A 20485-nucleotide genomic window follows, 5' to 3' on the forward strand; every position below is an offset into this window, starting at 1 on the left:
GGTCTCCTAATTGGGTGGCAGAGGCCCAAGCATTTAGGCCATCTTCCACTGTTTTTCCGAGGCCATCAGCAGGGAGCTGTATCAGAAGTAGAGCAGCCAGGACATGAACCAGCACTCATCTGGGATGCCAGTGTTGCAGGTGGATGCTTTACCTACTACACCACAATGCCAGCCCCTCTGTGCTTTTCTTTCAAAAATTTGTTATTTATCTTTTAAAAGTTTCCAGATGGAGACAGGTGTAGTTGCACAGCAGGTTGAGCTGCTGTCTGGGATGAGTGCATCCCATTTCAGGGTGCCGGTCTGAGTCTTGACTACTCTGCTTTGACCCAGCTCCCTGACAATGAATGCCTCTGGGACGTATTGGAGAATTTTAATCTCTGCCACCCACATGGGAAACCCTGATGGAATTCCTGGCTCCTGGCTTTGGCCTGGTCCAGCTCAACTGTTGTAGGCATTTAGGGAGTGAAACAGCAGATGGAAGATCTCACTCTCTGTCTCCCCCTTTCTCTGTCACTCTTTCAAACAACAACAAATAAATCAATCTTCAACATTTTTTTCCAAAAAAGTGAGTTTTTTGTTGCTGCTATTGTTTTTTATTTTGACTGTGTCACAGCTACATCATGTTGTATGAATGGCTACTTGGTATTAGGAGAAAATGACTTTGTCGTTTAGGCCATGGGAGCTTTAGGAACTATGTTTGTGCCTGTAGAGAATTCCATCAATTCAGGAAAATTCTTAGCTGTTATTTCTCCAAATGCTTCTCTTCCCTATTCAATCTTCCTCCTGAAATTTTCATCAAACATAACAGAGTTTTTCAAAAACTTCACTGAAAATGGAATTAAAATTTGATTTTTGTTGTTGCCAAAAAGCTTTAAATTAATGTATCGTTTTCTCACTTTATGACTTTTTCCAAGACACCTCCTGTGCATGGATGTCAACAGTTTTTGCAGAGTTGGGCCTGTGGCATAGTGGGTGAAGCCACTGCTTGTGACACAGGCATCCCACACTGGAGTGCTGGGAAGGCGGCAGGTGATGATCCAAGCACTCGGCCCCTCCCACTCATGTGGGAGATCTAAATGGAGTTCCTGGCTCCTGGCTTTGATCCAGACAAGACTTGGCTGTTGCAGCCATCAGGGGAGTGAACCAGCAGATGGAACACATTCCCCTTGCCTCCCCCGCCCCCATAAAAAACTTTCTTTTGCACCAAAATAATTTCATCTTTTACTTCAATTTCCCATGAACTTTTTGAAGTACTCTCATAAGCTAGACTGCCCATCTATGTCTTAACGCTTTCCCCATTTCCCCTTTTCATCTCTGACCTGCATTCTAGGTCACTTCTTCCATCTCTCGGTTCACTAAATGTGTCTTTAACTGCCTTTATTTATTCAGTTCATTGTTTTTAATATTAATGATTGTATTTTTCATTTCTCTGAAGTACCATTTGGTTATTTCACAAATCTATGTTTTTCCCCCATTGTATTACCTATGTCTTTAATCATTTTAAATTAACTTATAGTTTCCGTAGGATCAGTCTATTAATCCAGCTGTTGGCTTGCTGACAGACCTGTGATGGACTACTTCCTCACTTTTCTGAAACCTGAGAGGTTTACCTGCAGAAATCCGGTAAGATCTAAACTGCAGTCACATTCTCCAGAACAGTTTTAGTTTGGCTTCTGTAGGGTCTCCCGGCGTCCAGAACCTCTTACTTTTTTAACTTCTTGACATGGGAGCAGGAAAAGATGTCCACAGGCTGCCACAGTAATAGTGCCTATCTCTGATTGCTTTGGTTTTTGGTTTTATGTTCAGTTTTGGCCATTACTGTCTTGTGAAGTTACATAGGTATATAATATGTATATTAAACTGCTAAAAAGAGGGGTTGGTGCTGTGGTATAGCAGGTAAAGCTGCTGCAGGCAGTGCCAGTATCCCAAATAGGGTCTGGTTCTAGCCTGGCTGCTTTACTTCTGATCCAGCTCTCTCTTACGGCCTGGGAAAGCAGTAGAAGATGGCTCAAGTCCTTGGGCCCTTGCACCCACTCCTGGCTCCTGGCTTCAGATTGGCCCAGCTCCAGATGTTGCAGCTGTTTGGGGAGTGGGCCAGTGGATGGAAGATGACCTCTCTCTCTCTGCCTCTCAACTAAATAAATATATCTTTTAAGAAAACCCCACACTGGCTGGCGCCACAGCTCACTAGGCTAGTCCTCCACCTGCGGCGCTGGTACTCCAGATTCTAGTCCCGGTTGGGGTGCTGGTTCTGTCGCAGTTGCTCCTCTTCCAGTCCTGCTCTCTGCTGTGGCCCGGGAGGGCTGTGGAGGATGGCCCAAGTGCTTGGGCCCTGCACCCCATGGGAGACCAGGAGGAAGCTCCTGGCTCCTGGCTTCGGATCGGCGCAGCGCTGGACGTAGTGGCCATTTGGGGGGTGAACCAGCGGAAAAAGGAAGACCTTTCTCTCTGTCTCTGTCTCTCACTGTCTAACTCTGCCTGTAAAAAAAAAACAAAAAAAAAAACAAACCACACATATACTAACAACACTAACACAGATATATTTAAAAAGCTAGGTTTTTGTCCTTCCAGAGTCATTTGGTGCTTTAAAGCAGAACAATTTTCAGATAAGCTACCTATGTCATACTACTTGAAACAGAAATTTGCATTACATTTTATAGGACAGAATATATCCTTTTTGACAGGCAGAGTTAGACAGTGAGAGAGAGAGAGAAAAGTCTTCCTTTTTCTGTTGGTTCACCCCCCAAGTGGCCGCTACAGCAGGCCTTCTGCGCCCGATCCGAAGCCAGGAGCCAGGAGCTTCCTCCTGGTCTCCCATGTGTGTGCAAGGCCCAAGCACCTGGGCCATCCTCCACTGCACTCCCGGGCCACAGCAGAGAGCTGGACTGGAAGAGGAGCAACTAGGACAGAATCCAGCACCCCAACCGGGACTGGAACCCAGAGTGCTGGCGCCTCAGGCAGAGGATTAGCCTATTAGCCTATTGAGCTGCGGCGCCAGCCCAGAATATATCTTGAGATACTTTTGTGCTTCTTAACTAGTCTGGGAACTATTTTCACTGAGAACTTATTTTCAGGGCACATAAATCATAGTGACAATACAGAGATAAAAAATAAAATATACTAAGTGTGAATAAATCAGAGATTCATGGAACAACTTCATAACTCTACTGACTCATGTTTGTTTTGGGAAATAATCAGATAGATTCTAGATAAAAATGAATTACTATATGTTTATTTAACAGACATTTGAGCATATGCCTACTGTTTATGACAGAGATGAACAGATGCATTTATTTATTCTACAAAAAAAATCTGCAAAAAGTCAGTTTCAAAACTTACTTGGCTAACTAGGCTCAGCTATATGATTACTCTGATTATTTATTATTAGAAATAATCTTCACATTTGTATGTGTTTAATTTCTACATGGAACAAGGTAACTCACCTGTGCACAACAGATGAACACAACTGAAATAGTCAACAAGAAGGCAGATGAAACTATTACATCAACTGATCTCTGAGGACCTCGACGCTACGGGGAGAGAAAAAGGAAAATACCTGTAAACAGACTTACTAATCAGCAGCGAATCCCTATGCTCTCAGTCAATGTGCTGACCCATCACTGTGGGTTGATCACAGCTTACAGTGTTGAAATAGACCTAATGGGTCAGATAAATTTTAATTAAGTGTTAACTATTTACTGAGGAGTTGCAACATAATGAAAATATCTATAAACAGTATAGAATTTTTACCATAACTTTCAAATCTTTCATTTTTTCAGACATTAATCATTTACTTAATGAATGTTTCTTGAGCGCTAGCTCAAAACGAGGCATTATGCTAAGTTCTAGAAATATAGCACAGAACAAAATAGACACGGTCCCTATCTTTACAGGAACTGGCAGAACGAGACATCAAGCCCACAGCTACAGATAGATGTGATAAGCTGTAATGGGTGCTATGAAAGACAAGTATAAGTAAGATGCTTTGAGATAAGTGGCAGGGAGACTTCATTTAGATCTGAGATCTGGGGCTGGCATAGTGGTGCAGTGGGTTAAGCAGCCACTGCAATGCTGGCATCCCATACTGGAGTGCCGGCTTAAGCTCCAGGGGCTCTGCTTTTGATCCAGCTCCCTGCTAAGCACCTGGGAAAGTACCTGGTTCAGCTGTGCTGCAGCCATTTGGAAGTGAATCAGTGAATGAGACATCTCTCTCTGTTTGTCAAATAAATAAATAACACTTAAAAAAAAAAAAAGATTTGGGATTTAGCAGGGGGCCTAGAAAGATCTCCCTAAGAAAGAGATATTTACACCATTCTAAAGGGCAGGGGCAAGAGGGCACAGGGTAGTGTTTTAGGCAGAAGGCAGAGCATGTGCAAGAGCAGCTAGCAGGAACCATGAATGTATATTTAAAGAACGGAAGCACTCTAGTATGCTGTAATGTAGTAGCTAGAGAAGAAAGTGTTTTGAAAATATGACAAGACAGGCAGCTGTCTACAGCAGGAGCCAGATCATAGAGGGCATTGTAAACCATGTTAAAATTCTGTTCTTTGGGGCTGGCACTATGGCGAAGTGGGTAAAGTGTTGCCTGCAGTGCTGGCCTCCCATATGGACGCCAGTTTGAGTCCCGGGTGCTCCACTTCCGATCCAGCTCTCTGGTATGGCCTGTGAAAACAGCAGAAGATGGCCCAAGTCCTTGGGCCCCTACACCTGCGTGGGAAGACCTGAAGGAAGCTCCTGGCTCTGGATTGGCACAGCTCCGGCTGTTGAGGCCAACTGCAGAGTGAACCAGATGATAGAAGAACTCTCTCTCTGCGTCTCCTCTCTCTATGTAACTTTGACTTTCAAATAAATAAATAAATCTTTTTTTTTTGACAGGCAGAGTAGATAGTGAGAGCGAGAGACAGAGAGAAAGGTCTTCCTTTTTGCCATTGGTTCACCCTCCAATGGCCACTGCGGCCGGCGCAACTCACTGATCCGAAGGCAGGAGCCAGGTGCTTCTCCTGGTCTCCCATGTGGGTGCAGGGGCCAAGGACTTGGCCCATCCTCCACTGCCTTCCCGGGCCATAGCAGAGAGCTGGCCTGGAAGAGGGGCAACTGGGATAGAATCCGGCGCTCCATAAATAAATCTTAAAAAAAAATTTTCTGCTCTTTATCCTAGGAGAAATGAAGACCCTCCAAAAGTTTTAAGAATTGTTCCCGAATAGCTAAAGCCATCTTATACAACAAAAACAAAGCCGGAGGCATCACAATACCAGATTTCAAGACATATTAAAAGGTAGTTATAATCAAAACAGCCTAGTAATGGTACAAAAACAGATGGATAGACCAATGGAAGAGAACAGAAATGCCAGAAATAAATCTAAGCATCTAGAACCCACTTATATTTGACCATGGAGCTAAAATCAATCCTTGGAGCAAGGACAGTCTCTTCAACAAACGGTGCTGGGAAACTGGATTTCCACATGCAGAAGTATGAAGCAAGACCTCTACCTTATACCTTACACAAAAATCCACTCAAGGGGCCAGCGCTGTGGCGAAGCAGGTAAAGCTGCCGCCTGCAGTGCCAGCATCTGATTTGGGTGCCAGTTCGAGTCCTAGCTGCTCCACTTCTGATCCAGCTCCCTGCTATGGCCTGGGAAAGATGGCTCAAGTCCTTGGGCTCCTGCACCCACATGGGAGACCTGAAGGAAGCTCCTGGCTTCAGATCAGCACAGCTCTGGCTAATGCGGCCAATTGGGGAGGGAACCATCGGATGGAAGATCTCTCTCCGCCTCTGTCTCTCTGAAACTCTGCCTTTCAAATAAATAAATATTTTTCAAAAAAAAAAATCCACTAAAAATGGATTAAAGACCTAAATCTATGACTTGATACCATCAAATTATTAGAGAACGTAAGAGGCAACTGCAGAAGATGACTGATGGTTTCAATTACAGTGGCAAGAATGTCAACAAAGAGAAATAAACGAACTCAAGATATATTTTGTAAGCAGAAGGGATAGGAATTGATGATCAACTGGATGCCAGAACTGCTTTAAAGGCTAATTCTTAGGTCTGGGTTTCCATGTTTCCTTCACTGAAATGTAAGCTCCTAAGGCTAGGGACTTTATTTCATCAACAGTGAGCAGAACATGACTAACATTAAATAAAGGTTTATGGAATAAAATCACCAATATACAAAATAATATAATACCTACTTAGGACTGAAAATAAAGGGAAGTTTTGCATGGATTGTCACTAATCCAAGCAACAAAGATCATACTCCTCCTTCCAGGCGACAGAAATGTCACAGCGAGGAAAAATAATCTATGCCAATTTGCATCATTTCCCAATGGAGACTAAATGAGTTGAGTTTAACAAGTTAAATTAATGACATTTGACTTGGGTTGTAAAGATGCTTGTGTCCTAAGTTGGAGTGCTTGGGTTTGAGCTCCAGCTCCTGATTCCAACTTCCTGTTAACACAGACCTCGGGAAGCAGCAGTTGCAGTCCTGCTGCCTAATTGGGAACACCTGGATTGAGTTCCAGGCTCTCAGGTAGGCTGGGGCTACTGAGGACATCTGAGGAGTGAGTGAACCAGCAGATAGGAGAGGCTATCTCAAATTAAATAAATAAATATATGTAACCAAATTTTAAAATATAGGGTAAAAATAGTACAAACTTTAAAGAAACTCTGTTCATTGAATTAAAAATCTAGGTGTGGGGTCGGCATTGTGGTATAGCAGTTAAAGCCACCGCCTGAAACACTGGCATCCCATATGGGCGTTGGTTAGTCTCCTGGCTGCTCTACTCCGATCCAGCTCCCAGCTAATGTGGAAGATGGCACAAGGGTCCCTGCAGTTGGGAGACCCAGATGATGCTCCTGGATTCAGCCTGGTCCAGCCCTGGCTGTGGTGGCCATTTGGGGAGAGAACCAGTGGATGGAAGACTGGTGTATCTCTTCTCTCTGAAACTCTTTCAAATAAATAAATAAATCTTAAAAAATAAAAAAGGATCTAGGCATACCAGAGAATATTTGGTCTTTGAGTCAACTTTTGTAAGACAGGTAAATGTGGGGAATAAGCACCATTGAACCAGTATGATTATCCATATGTAATGAAACCTGATGTTACTTAATGCAACAAAAAATCCTCAGGAAAAAAAGTGTTTTACTACCATTAATGCATATGTTTCTTTTTCTCAGAACTCCAGAGTTTTTATATCTTATTTCCATAAGTAGGAAAATTACTTAAAAGATTAAAGGGAAAGAACAACATAAAAACAATGACTTGAAATTGCAAGTTAAATATTTTAACATAGTAATAGCTCATTTCAGTAAGAAGGCTCAGGGTTAGTGTTTATTTTTTTTAAATTATTATTATTATTATTCTTTTTTAAGTAGTGAGCTCCCTCTGCTGGTTTGTGATAACTTTCATGAGCAGAAACAAAATCAATCTAGATTTTGAATCAATTGGTGACTACACAACAGACACACCCATGTCGACAATGAAAATGGACCCATCAGAGACAGTTAACACGGAAAGGGTACTTCTATCACTACCATTCTACCTTCAGATAGGAACGGAGAGATAGCCACATTTTTATATTCTGGACTTTCTTCAACCGGAAATGAGGAACCTCAGATTTTCGAGCTCTCCTTGCAGATGTTAAATGTCCAAAGAGTTTTGCAAAAAGTAATCGCTAAAAAAGATTAAGATGTGGATTAGCTTTCAAGTAGATTATCACAGAAAAATGACAACAAAATATGGATTGTTATGGTTTTATTTGGTTAGGTACTACAAAAGTAAAACAGAAACAAAATTAGATCAAATGCTTTAATGAAAAATACTAAAATACCTCAGGAATGTTTTGAATATAACAGAAAGGATATAGTATTTTCTATTCAGAAGTACAAATTATACTCACCTGTTTATAAGTTCTTTCTGCTACACAGAGCAAAAAAAAGAAAATCCACACCAGAGACACACGAACCACAAAACTTATTAAAACCATAGAAAGAACTATCACATCTTCATTAGAACCAAACGCAATCACATAAAGTTCTGAAGCGGAGTGTGTTGTGAGTTGTTCCAAGTCTGTGGCTTGAGAGAGTCGGAAAACAAATGGAGTTAAACCCAGGATTAGGGAGATTACATTCCCAAAAATCTGGTATCCTATTCCTGGTATATGGCTGTTCACCTTGAGGGAGCCGGGAGGAAAGAGGAAACAGGAGGAAAAAAATGTACAGAAATGTTATCTATAATGAAATGAATACAATAAAATCAATAAAAAAAAGTGTTATTTTATTTATAACAATGAGATCATTTTGATAAACTACATTAATTTTAATAAATAACGAAACTGAAATCCTACTCATTTGACAGCCTACTACACATAAAATATTATTTCTTCAGTTTTTAAAATAATTCACTATTAAATCTCTAACGTGAAAGTATAGATGGTCTTAGTCTTATTCAGATCTTAAACAAAAATTTCACTGTATCTCATTATTTCAAGAAAGAAACAAAAAGAGAGGGGCAAGAGGGAGGGACAGAGTAGAAGAGAGAGAGAGGGAAAGGGGGTAGGGAGGAAGGGAGAATCATATCCTTAGAATTGTACCTATGAACTATATTGAATCTTAAAAACTAAAAATAAAAATTAATTTAAAAAGTATATGAGGCCAGCGTTGTGGCATAGCGGGTAAAGCTGCTCCAGTTCTGATCCAGCTCTCTACTATGGCCTAGGAAAGCAGTAGAAGATGCTCCAAGTCCTTGGGCCCCTGCACCCTCACGGGATTTTGTGGCCACTGGGGAGTGAACCAGCAAATGGAAGACCTCTCTTTCCACCTCTGCATCTCTGACTTTCATATCACCTTAAACCAAAATCTTTTTAGAAGAGAAAACATGATAGAGGGGCAAGCAAAGTAAGTGAAAAGGTTGGGAGATGACAAAAAGAATTGAAAAATATAGTAGTTTCCAATATGCTACATTGATACAACGGAAAGATATCTTAAATGTCATGTAGCTAACTTTTCATCATATTATAAAGGGGATTACTCAAAGCTATTGCCAGCTCACAGTGAAGTCACAGAGTACCAAGTCTCCAGAAACTCCCTAGTCAGCTGCTTCTAACCAATCACACTGAGATATTTAGTAAGTACTATCTCAACTTCTAGACTGGGTTATTTCAATTTCTGTTCTATGAAAAGTGTAGACAAGAGTTCTAGCATGATAATGCACCAAAGAACCAAATGCAATCACATAAACTTCTAAAGTCGAAGGTGCTTCAGAAATTAAGAACTCAAAATTAGACCATGGCTAATTGTCTAGAGAAATCAGGTAAATTTTAAAAAGTTGTAATTTCTGATGAAAGAAGTAATTTAATAGAAATTAAAATTTATAGTATTTGTACTATGTCTTTTCAAACTACTCAAGATCATTATCACTGTCATCATTACTTCTATATATTCAATAGATAGACAAGTATGAATACAAATTATCTAGTTTAATTTTTTATTACTTTTACTTTTGAGTGCTAATGAGACAGTTAAATCTTCATCAATGTCCAAATAAATATCTAGTAGCTCCTCAAAATCATCCACCGAAAGCAACAGAAAGGATAACATAAAAGAGGAAGATTTTAGATTGCATCATATATTTTTGTCAGAAGAATAGAAAGTCTAAAAGATGACTGGTTTGGTACAAATCATTGTTTAAATGACAGGTGGGAGCAGCTACACATAAATAACTTATTTTCAGGGTAAAGAAATAAGGTAAGTAGGTTATTAATAAAACATTCTATTTTATATGTTGATGACTAAATTTTACGTTTGAACTATAAGAATAAAATTTCCAAACTTACCCTGTTCATTATCATTCCACTGATTTCAAGCACAGACATGTCTGCTTTCTTACAGTCATTTCCTTCCCAGACTATAGCACTTATTTTTTCTAAACCTGGGTGGGAACTATGGAGCCAGGGCAAATGACTCTACAAGAAATAAACAGAAATTGGTGAATATATTTACCACATTTCATAAATTAAAAAAAATATATAAAATTGTATGTGTATATATATACACACACACACCATTTGAACTACATTTAAAAAAATCATTGAATACATTTATCGTATTTTGTAATTGGAACATACACATCTGTACGTAACTATATCTATACACACTATTCTAATGATACTATCTTAAAATTAATTAGCATATGCACTGAAGAAATTACATAAGAAATTTCTTATAAAAACATGTTAAAAACTTTCTATAACAGATATTAGGTAATCTACTAAGAAATAAACTAAGATGTGTCAGCAAAAGTACTAAGTTGTCAATCAGTCTACATAGCTAACAACACAGTAATGTAAAAGACAAATTATTGTCAAATTGTTTATGTTGATCATTGTCCAATTTATGATTTTTCAATAAAAAATAATGTAAGCTGAGATTTGACTCTCTCTGAAAGACTATATAGTGATACAGTCTTACCCTGGAAAGAGATTCTTCTTCACATTTATCTTTAACATCTGATTTAGTTAGTTTTCTGATATTTTACGTTAGTGTTTCTCCTAAGGATCAAATCAACTTTGGATAAAGCAAATATTGCAAGCTGAAGCACAAAGAACTAGAAATATTCCCCCAGGTAGAATAAAGTGTCTTTTAATGTTTCAAAGGACAAAAGAGATTTAAAGGTTCAAAGATGAAAGCTTCAGTATGAGGAATCAGCTACTAAAGTTTGTTTGAATTTTTTTGATTGCTTTAGATCTATACATAGAAGGATAAAACTTCAAAACATAATAGGTTAAAGATAGCAATAAAATTAATGAAACACTAACTTTACATAATCAGACTTTGGGAAGAAAAGTAACTCTGAAAGACTAGACCCCAGATAGGATGAATTTATTTGTTTATGTTACATCATTTCAAGCTTATACTTCTTAAAGGACTAAGATATTTACACAGTTTATGCAAAGGACAGGTTAGACATTCAGAGCAACTTCAGGAAAATTATCAATAGTTATTTGATATTCAAATTGTATAACAATTCATTTAAAAATAACTTCTAACAATGAATCTACTCTGGATATATTTATTCTCTGGAAGACAAAAGTGTGATTAAAATATGGTAAGGAAATATTTCTGTAAACTTAAGGATTCTAGTATTTTCTTCCTAGGGGAGTAAAGTTGCACTGATTCATGGCAACTAAGGTTGAGAAATAACAACAACATGCAAGAAAACAGAGGCAGGGGATTTTTATCTTTTCCAAAGGATTTTAATATCCATTTACTTTCATGGTATATATTTCATTAATTGAGGGCCATGACAGTTATGAGATACTAGTTACTAAATATTACTTCAAGTGATCCTGCATAATTTATGCTCAAACACAGTATCATTCTAGTTTTGGATAGAAGTAATTTGCACCAAAATATATATCAAACTTTCTCTAAAAGTTTAATAACTTGGAAACATAATGGAACAGAAAAGCTAAGAAACATGAAGTGTGAGAAACTGAATGGAAACAGCATGAAGCCTGAGCTGCAACAGATTTCAACTCCTTGCCAGTTACACCGAAAAAGGCTTTTAAATGTCAGAGGAGAAATGGGCGATCATGTTCTTCCCTGATCTTCCCTATCTACTCACTTTGCACCCAGCTAACTTCCAGTTCTTTGACCCAGCGCTTGTTATCATCATCTTATTTCAAGAAATCCAAGAATCAAGAGAAAAGATGGCAATCACAAACTGGGGAAATTAGAAAGTGAATTAAAAGAACCTTTTATGTGTGTGAAACATGTACTGAAGACCAGTTTTGCTGAAATGTGCAGTACCTTCAGTGTGTGTCAGCAGCATCAGGCAATAATTTTTAAAGGCTCAGGCAAAGCATCAGAGCAAACAGTCCCACTCTTCATACTTCTACCACACAGTGGTCTATGAATGTTTTCCAACTAAAATTTCTAATTCTTATAATGATTGTTTTCTGTCTTCATCTACAATCTCAACTGGTTTGCTCTTTGTTCATTCAAAACTGTTGAAAACCTGAGCATTTAAAAGGTGGTAGGTTTTATTTCAAATAAATTCACTATGACAATGATTTTACTGGTGTTTCCAACTGCGGGAATGTAGCTATTAAAAGTTGCTTTACTTACTGAAGGATGAATTTCACTTAAATGTGGTTTTACATTTTATTATACATTCATTCATTACTAGAGAGAAAAAAACTCATGAAAATATTTGTAAAAAAAAAAGTAAGGAAATATTTTTTATCATTTACAAAGAAAATAAGACAAGCAAAACAATCACAGATTTGGAAACATCCTGACTAGAACAGGCTAATTCAAATGCTCAGTGTTTCTTCATGAGGAGGAATTTTATTTATCTTTATGGTAGGCAGAAAGAATTCTTTAAAACTAATGTAAATTGGGGCCGGCACTGTGGTGTAGTGGGTAAAGCTGCCGACTGTAGTGTCAGCATCCCATGTGGGTGCCGGTTCGGGTGCTGGCTGCTCCACTTCTGATCCAGCTCTCTGGAGTGGCCTGGGAAAGCAGTAGAAGATGGCCCAAGTCCTTGGGCCCCTGCATCCCTGTAGGAGACCCAGAGGAATCTCCAGGCTCCTGGCTTTGGATTGGCCTAGCTCCGGCCATTGTGGCCATTTAAGGAGTGAATCAGCAGATGGAAGACCTCTCTATCTCTTCTCTCTTTCTACCTCTGCCTCTCTGTAACTGCTTTTCAGATCAATAAATAAATCTTAAAAAAAAAAAAAAAAAAAAAAAAAAAAGAAAGAAAGAAAGAAAACTAATGTAAACTTTGGCCACACAAGAAAATACTTGGGGGCCAGTGCTGTGGCATAGTGGGTAAAGCTGCTACCTGCGGTGCCAGCATCGCAAATGGGCACTGTTTTGAGTCCTAGCTGCTCCGCTTCTGATCCAACTCCCTGCTAATGCTCCTGGGAAAGCAACAGAGGATGGCCCAGGTGCTTGGGCCCTGCACCAGGGAGGGGGGGAGGCACCTGGCTCCTGTCTTCAGATCCACGTAGCACGCCAGCCGTGGCAGCCATTTGGGGGATGAACCAACAGAGGGAGGACCTTTCTCTCTCTCTCTCTCTCTCTCTCTCTCTCACTGTCTAACTCTGCCTGTCAAAAAAAAAAAAGAAAAAAGAAAAAAAAATACTTGGGAGACTTTCCTTAAAAGGAGCCAATTTCCATTACTCAGCTATTAGTAAAACTGAAAACTTGAGCTTGTTTTTTAATTTTTTTGATGCCTGAGAATAAGAAACATACGTAAAATTGAGTTTTTAATCCAAAAATAAAACCAGTATATGCCTAGTACCATAATTAGACATGTAGAATAGAACATTTAAAAATTTAATCTTACCAAAAACAAAAAAGTGACATGACAGATTTAAGGCAAATTTATTCTGTACAGTCATTATAAAACACTAACACAAATCATGTAGGGGCTACCATTGTGGCACAGTGGGTTAAGCCTCCACCTGCAACATTGGCATCCCATATAAGAGCGCCAGTTTGAGTCTTGCTCCTGATCCAGCTCCCTGCTGACATGCCTTGGAATGCAGCAGAAGATGGCCTGAGTGCTTGAGTCCCTGCCACCCACATAGGAGACCCAGATGGAGTGCCAGGTTCCTGGCTTCAGCCTGGCCTAGCCCAGGGCTTTGTGGCCATTTGGGGAGTAAACCAGCAAATGGAGTATCTCTCTCTTTTGGTTTCTTCCTCTTTATCACTCTGCCTTTCTATTAAATATAAATGAATATTTAAAATAACCATTTAACAAAGGACTAATTGGCATATTTTAAAAATTTTTTTGCTTCATACATTCACTCAACGAATATTTATTAAGCACATACAATAAACCAAGAACTGTGTGACGTGACAATGAGCAAAAATCACATGGTCCCTACTTCCATGCTGCTATATGTTATCTCTGGGAAAATAACTCACAGGCATTTCCTTTAACATCAATTATAGTTATTAGTCATAGGGGCTTAAATGAATATGCAGATGACTCCTCAACACCCTATATTCTCATAGGTTGTTCACTGTGCACTCATTTCTACAAATCCAGGGAACATCTTCAACTACTCCCAGGGCCACACCCTGGACCTTGTCATCATACAGAATCGCTCTGCTTCTGAATGAATCACTCACCACAACCTCTCATCTGCCAGGTCTCTCAAACTTTCAGGTCTGCACTCCCTTGAACGTATCTACCCTTCAATTCACAGCATCTTCATGGTTCCTTTCCTTCTCGATCTAATGTGTCTAGGCTCCTACTGGATCCGCTATTTCAATTATCCCCTCGACTATCCCCTGAATAGCAACTATTTATCAAGTACCTACTCAGTGTGACTTGGGGTCCATTTCTCAACTCTGAGCTTTGATTTTCTCATCTACAAAACAAAAACAAAAACAAAAACAAAACAAAACTACATCGCCACAGATTGTTAAAATTACAAGAGCTAATGCACCTACATTATTTTGCACAGTGCCTGGTGTAGAGTAAATGCTCACTGAATGTTAGCTATTATTATAACTATGTTCTAAGAGAATATCACATAACTGGGTGCAATCAGCAACTACAAATTCATGGGCTCAACAACATGCCAGTATAATTCTTTTAACAGGTTCACTGGCTTGACTATGTCCCCATACACAATCTCACTCCCTCATCTCTGCTACCTATAAGTGATAACTTCAAGCCTTCGCCATCATCCACAGCTACTTTATCACCTCCCTTCTTATGCCTTGGCCTCTTGCACTCCAGGCCAGAGAGCATGAGACAGCAGCTCCCTCCTCATCTGGCTGCTGCATGCACTCCCTCCTGCTCCTATCTCAGCACAGGATGTGATCCTCTTCCTAACTGGCTTTCCCTCCAGGACCCTAAGAAACCAAACCCCACCAATCACCTTTTCCTTCTGCACCTCCGCAATGGTTCCCTACAAGCTTGCTCCTATATACGTAAATGTGCTCAGATAGCTCACATTTTGGGGGTGGAGGCTGAAACACTTCTTCAACTCTATTACTCCATCAGACTATTCATTTAATTCTCTATGAACTTTCATACTCATGCTGCTGTTTTTTTTTTTTAAGATTTTATTTATTTATTTATTTGACAGAGTTACAGACAGTAAGAGAGAGAGACAGAGAGAAAGGTCTTCCTTCCATTGGTTCACTTCCCAAATGGCCGCAACAGCCGGAGCTACACTGATCTGAAGCCAGGAGCCAAGTGCTTCCTCCTGGTCTCCCATGCAGGTGCAGGGGCCCAAGCACTTGGGCCATCCTCCACTGCCTTCCCTGGCCACAGCAGAGAGCTGGACTGGAAGAAGAGCAACCAGAACTAGAACTCGGCACCCATTTGGGATGCCAGTGCCGCAGGCGGAGGATTAACCAAGTGCGCCACGGCGCTGGCCCCCACACTCATGCTTCTTAAACCACATTCCCCATTCCCAGCCCTCAACCTCCTGTAGTGAGGCTTCCTTTCTCAGGTCTCTTTTCCTGTAGCCAAAGCCAAAACCAGTGAGTAATTTTTTAACTGAAACATTTCAATCAGAGAATGATAGTAACAGTCAGCTTTATCATATTTAAACTTCTCCTTGTATTTCCTCCAGATATTTTAATAAATAAAATATCACAGGTAAACTTGAAAATCATTTTGTATGGTTCTCTGTTCCATTCTCTTCCTTTATTCCCTAGGTCTAATACCCTAAATTTTATTATTATTATTATTCTCTTATATGCTTCTACATCCCTACAATATATGCTTTTATCCACACAATATTAATACAGTTTGGCATGTTTTGAAGCTTTATATACATGATCTTCTATATAGCTTTGCAAGTTGTCTTTTTCATTCAAAAGTATGATTTATGTTTTAATTTTTATAAAGAAAGGAAGGAATGTTTTTAAAGATTTATTTTATCTACTTGAAAGCAGAGTTACAGAGAGAGTGGGAGAGACAGAGAGATCTTCAACCCACTGGCTCATTTCTCAAATGGCTGCAACTGCCAGGGTTGGGTCAGGCTGAAGCCTGGTGCCTGGAACTACATCTAGGTCTCCCATGTGGGTTGTAGGGGCCCAAGTACTTGGGGCATCTTTCACTGATTTTCTAAGCACATTAGCAGGGAGCTGGATTGGAAGTGGAGCAGTTGGGATTTGAACCGGCATCCATATGGGTGTCAGCATCACTGGTAGCAAGTTAACCCACTGTGCCACAATGCCAGCCCCTATATTTCAATTTCTAATAGAAAATTATATTCACAACTTACTCATGTTGACAGAACTAGCTAAGTTCAATTTTACTGCTGCACCATTTCCTATCACTTATTAATTCTACTACTGCTGATAATTATGCAATTTTCAATTTCTCATCATGTACAACATGATTGTTATTTTTATATTATTTTTTATATGTCTCCTTGGTGTCCATCTTCCAAAGTTTCACTGGAATGAGGGTAAAAAGGTCTTCTAGTATGTAGAACTTAAATTTTACTACATAATGATAAACTGCTCTCCAAGGTAGTTGGTCAAATTTATACTAACATCAGTGCTTAGAGTTATTTCTTCATTCTTGCCAACACTGAAATTAAACATTTAAAAATTTTTAGTATCTGATCAATATGAAGAGTACCACATTGCTCTAATTTATACTTCCCTGACTATAAGCAAAACCAACTATTTTTACTTATACAAGAGGCCTTCAAAAATTTCATGGAAAATTCACATTATCTTTTAATTCCATTTTCCATGAACTTTTTGATATTTCCTTAAATTTATTAGTCATCCAGGCAAATTGCCTGTGCACATCCTTATGTTTACTTTTCTACTGAGTCAGTTGTCTTTTACTCACTCATCTGTAGGGGATTCTTAATGTGCTCTGTATAGAACAACTTTGATACTTAATGTGTTGTAAATATCTCCTCCAAGTCTGAAGCACAACTTTTAATAGCATTTAGGTTTCATTTGTAGACCATAATTTTGAATTAAAAAAATGTATTTATTTTCATTTTACTTGAAAGGCAGATAGAGAGAGATAGAGATCTTCCATCCAATAGTTCACTCCACAAATGCCCCCAAAAGCCATGGCTGGGCTAAGCTGAAGCCAGGAGCCAGGAACTCAGTCTGGTCTCCAGGTGAAAGGCTTGGAGTTACCATCTGCTGTCTCTCAGGGTGCACATTAGCAGGCAGCTGGATCAGAAGCAGAGGACCCAGGACTCAAATCTGGCACTCAGCAATGGTATGCAGGAGTCCCAAGTGGCATCTTAACCCACTGTGTCAAACATCCACCACCAAAGTTTTTAAATTTTAAGATATTTGGCCGGTGCCGTGGCTCAATAGGCTAATCCTCCACATTATGGCGCCGGCACACCAGGTTCTAGTCCCGGTTGGGGCTCCGGATTCTGTCCAGGTTGCCCCTCTTCCAGGCCAGCTCTCTGCTGTGGCCCGGGAGTGCAGTGGAGGATGGCCCAAGTCCTTGGGCCCCCGCACCTGCATGGGAGACCAGGAGAAGCACCTGGCTCCTGGCTTCAGATCAGCGCGGTGCGCCGGTCGCAGCACGCTGGCTGTGGCGGCCATTGGAGGGTGAACCAACGGCAAAGGAAGACCTTTCTCTCTGTCTCTCTCTCTCACTGTCCACTCTGCCTGTCCAAAAAAAAAAATTTTTTTTAAAAGATATTTAATATTTAAATGAACCAACCTTCTCATTTTGTTGTTTATATTTTTTTAATATCTGCTTTACAAAAATTCTCTTCTAAGATAAAATAAAATATTTTCTCTGAAATGTTTAAAGTTCTGCTTCTTTATATTTAGGAACTATCTGGAATGACTCACCCCTACATACTCCCTCTTTCCCCCACTGACTTGTTACATATCAGGGATCCAGATCAGCATGCATCTATTTCTGGGTTTTCTACTCAGTTGTATTGGTCTATTTGTTTATACGTCCACATCACACTACCTTAAAGTATTAAACTTAACATGAATTTGTAACATTTAGTAGGTAAAGTTTCCCCCTTGCTCTTCAAGACTGTTTTGCTCTTCAGCATAGACTTTAAGTCAGTCTGAATCCAACTAAAAACATGCTGTTAGCATTTTGTCACAAAAGACCATGATGAAAGGCATGTCCTGTCTTTCATAGAAATTTCATCATCAAAAATCTAGTTGGGGCCAGCGCTGTGGTACAGCGAGATAAAGCCACCACCTGTGACACCAGCATCCCATATGGACTGCTGGTTTCTGTCCCAGCTGCTCTACTTCCAATCCAGATCCCTGCTAATAGCCTAGGAAAAACAGCGGAGGATGGTTCAAGTGCTTGGGCCCTACCACCCATGTGGGAGACCTGGATGAAGCTCCTGGTTCCTGGCTTTGGCCTGGCCCAGCACTGGCCACTTCAGCCATCTAGAGAGTGAACCAGCAAGCCATTCTCTGTCTGTCTTTCCTTCTCTGTAACTCTTTCAAATAAATAAATAAATGGCCAGAGCTGTGCCGATCTGAAGGCAGGAGCCAGGAGCTTTTTCCAGATCTCCCACACAGGTGCAGGGGCCCTAGGACTCCAGCCATCCTCCACTGCTTTCCCAGGCCATAGCAGAGAGCTGGATAGGAAGCAGAGCATCTGGGACTCAAACTGGTGCCCATATGGGATCCTGGCACTGCGGGGGGGGGGGGGGGGCTTTACCTGCTACACCACAGCTTCAGCCCCAATAAATAAATCTTAAGAAAATAAACCAAAAGGCTACAGGCTGAATGTTTGTTCTCTGTCCCCCAAATTCTCATACTTAAGCCTAATTCCCTAGTGTGATAGTGTTTGGAAGGAACTGGGTCATTAGAGAAGAGCCCTCATAATGAGATTAGTGTGCCCTTACCAGGTAAAGAGACCAGAGCTCATTCTCCCTGCCGACTGAGGGTGCAAGGGGAAGAAAACAGTCTATAAACTAGGAAGAAGGATTCTGCCAAGAATCTGACCATGTTGGAACCCTGACCTTAGACTTTTAGTCACCTGAACTATGAGAAATAAATGTTTGCTCTTTAAGCCACCTAGTTTATGGGATTCTGTTAAGTAGAAGCTTCTTTGTGAACTACCCTGTTTCAGACTGAGGAAGTTCTCTTCTATTTCTAATTTCATAGTCACTTACTTGTTGGTTTTACTGATGGGATTTGATAATGACTTGGTTAGAGTGAAAATGCTGAGACAGAATACGGATTTTTTTAAGTGACTATCAGGTTTCTAGACTGCTGAGTGAATGGATGGAATGCCATTCACCAAGATTTGTGGATAATAATAAAAAAAAAAAGATTTAAAAGGGAATGTGGGGAATCTGGTTAAATCTGAAGTACTGGTGGGATACTTGAATGAATGTATCCTACAGGAACTTTGCTGTTCAATATAGCAGCCTACTCATATATGACTAGTCAGCACTTGAAATGTGGCTAGTCCCAAAACAGATGTATTTTAAGGGTTTACACTGGAGTTTCAAGATTTAGTATAAGAAAATGTAAAAATACTTCATTAATACTTTTCATATTAGTTATATTAAAGTGATAACATTTTGCATACACTGGCTTAAAGAAAACATTAAAATTAAGTTTATTTTTAAGTGCTTTTTTTAAATGAGGCTATTCAGAAAATTTTATATTATTTTGTATTCCTATTGGATAGCATTACATGGGCATCTTAAGCCACAAGTTTGACATTCATGAGATGTAGATTTGTGAATCATAATCTTACAGTGGAATTCAGGCCAACATGTACATGAACCTAATCACAAAGTGTGTGAGTGAAAAAAGGCCAAATACATCTAAAACACGATCCAACTTAACAGAACTCACGCACCAACAACTTCTCAGGAACTTATGTTTGCAAGATGAGGGAAACAACCCACAACAAATACTGAGATTCTATGTTCTAATGAAGCCAGGTCATAGCTCACATAAAAAGGGGAAAAAAATTTTACAGGAATACTATTTTAATTAAATGTAAGCTTTTTCTTCACCTCTATAAAATGTGTATATACATTCAAAGGAGCTTGACTGATAGCCCCACATAATCCAACACTGTAAACCAACCTGATGAAAAGGGTCGTCTCTATATTCTTTTTTCACACATGGATTAATCTGAGGATTTTCCACATCTGTCTCACTGGTACAAGACGAACGGCATTCTGCACAATGCAACAAGTCTTCCCACAACACATCTTCTGTTTCAGACTCTGGCCTTGCGCTCTCAGAATCCTGTCTGGAACTTGAACAGCGAGAGCTGCAACTAGTACCCGATTTAGGGGCATCCTGAAATCAAGATATTCTTTGACATTAATACAATTTATGTATCCTTACCAACTCAAAGGAGTCTATCAGAACCATAAATATCCACTTACTCTAAAACAATCAGTACACCGTCAAAGGACAGTGAAAAAGACAGCAAAACATTAAATATACATATTAATTCCAAGGACAGACAAATGCCCTGACATCAAAATTTACTTCATTTCGTATTTCAG

At 39.7% G+C, this 20485-nt stretch overlaps 1 protein-coding gene across 5 annotated transcripts in view; it reads right to left on the minus strand.

The window, feature by feature from the left end:
- PHTF2 (putative homeodomain transcription factor 2) overlaps positions 1-20485 on the minus strand; it is a 134947-nt gene that overhangs the window by 10471 nt on the left and 103991 nt on the right. For 3 of the 5 annotated variants that reach the window (XM_062211063.1, XM_062211153.1, XM_062210977.1), the window contains 5 exons: positions 20055-20273; positions 9836-9964; positions 7901-8173; positions 7544-7675; positions 3444-3530 (listed from right to left, as the gene is read on the minus strand). In XM_062211063.1, coding sequence (XP_062067047.1) covers positions 3444-3530; positions 7544-7675; positions 7901-8173; positions 9836-9964; positions 20055-20273 — 840 coding nt within the window. Of the gene's footprint in view, positions 1-3443; positions 3531-7543; positions 7676-7900; positions 8174-9835; positions 9965-20054; positions 20274-20485 lie in introns of those variants that run through there. The other 2 variants (XM_062211238.1, XM_062211319.1) reach the window with 2 other exon arrangements.

The sequence above is a fragment of the Lepus europaeus genome, chromosome 1 (assembly GCF_033115175.1).
Source record: "Lepus europaeus isolate LE1 chromosome 1, mLepTim1.pri, whole genome shotgun sequence".
Classification (NCBI taxonomy): Eukaryota; Metazoa; Chordata; class Mammalia; order Lagomorpha; family Leporidae; genus Lepus; species Lepus europaeus.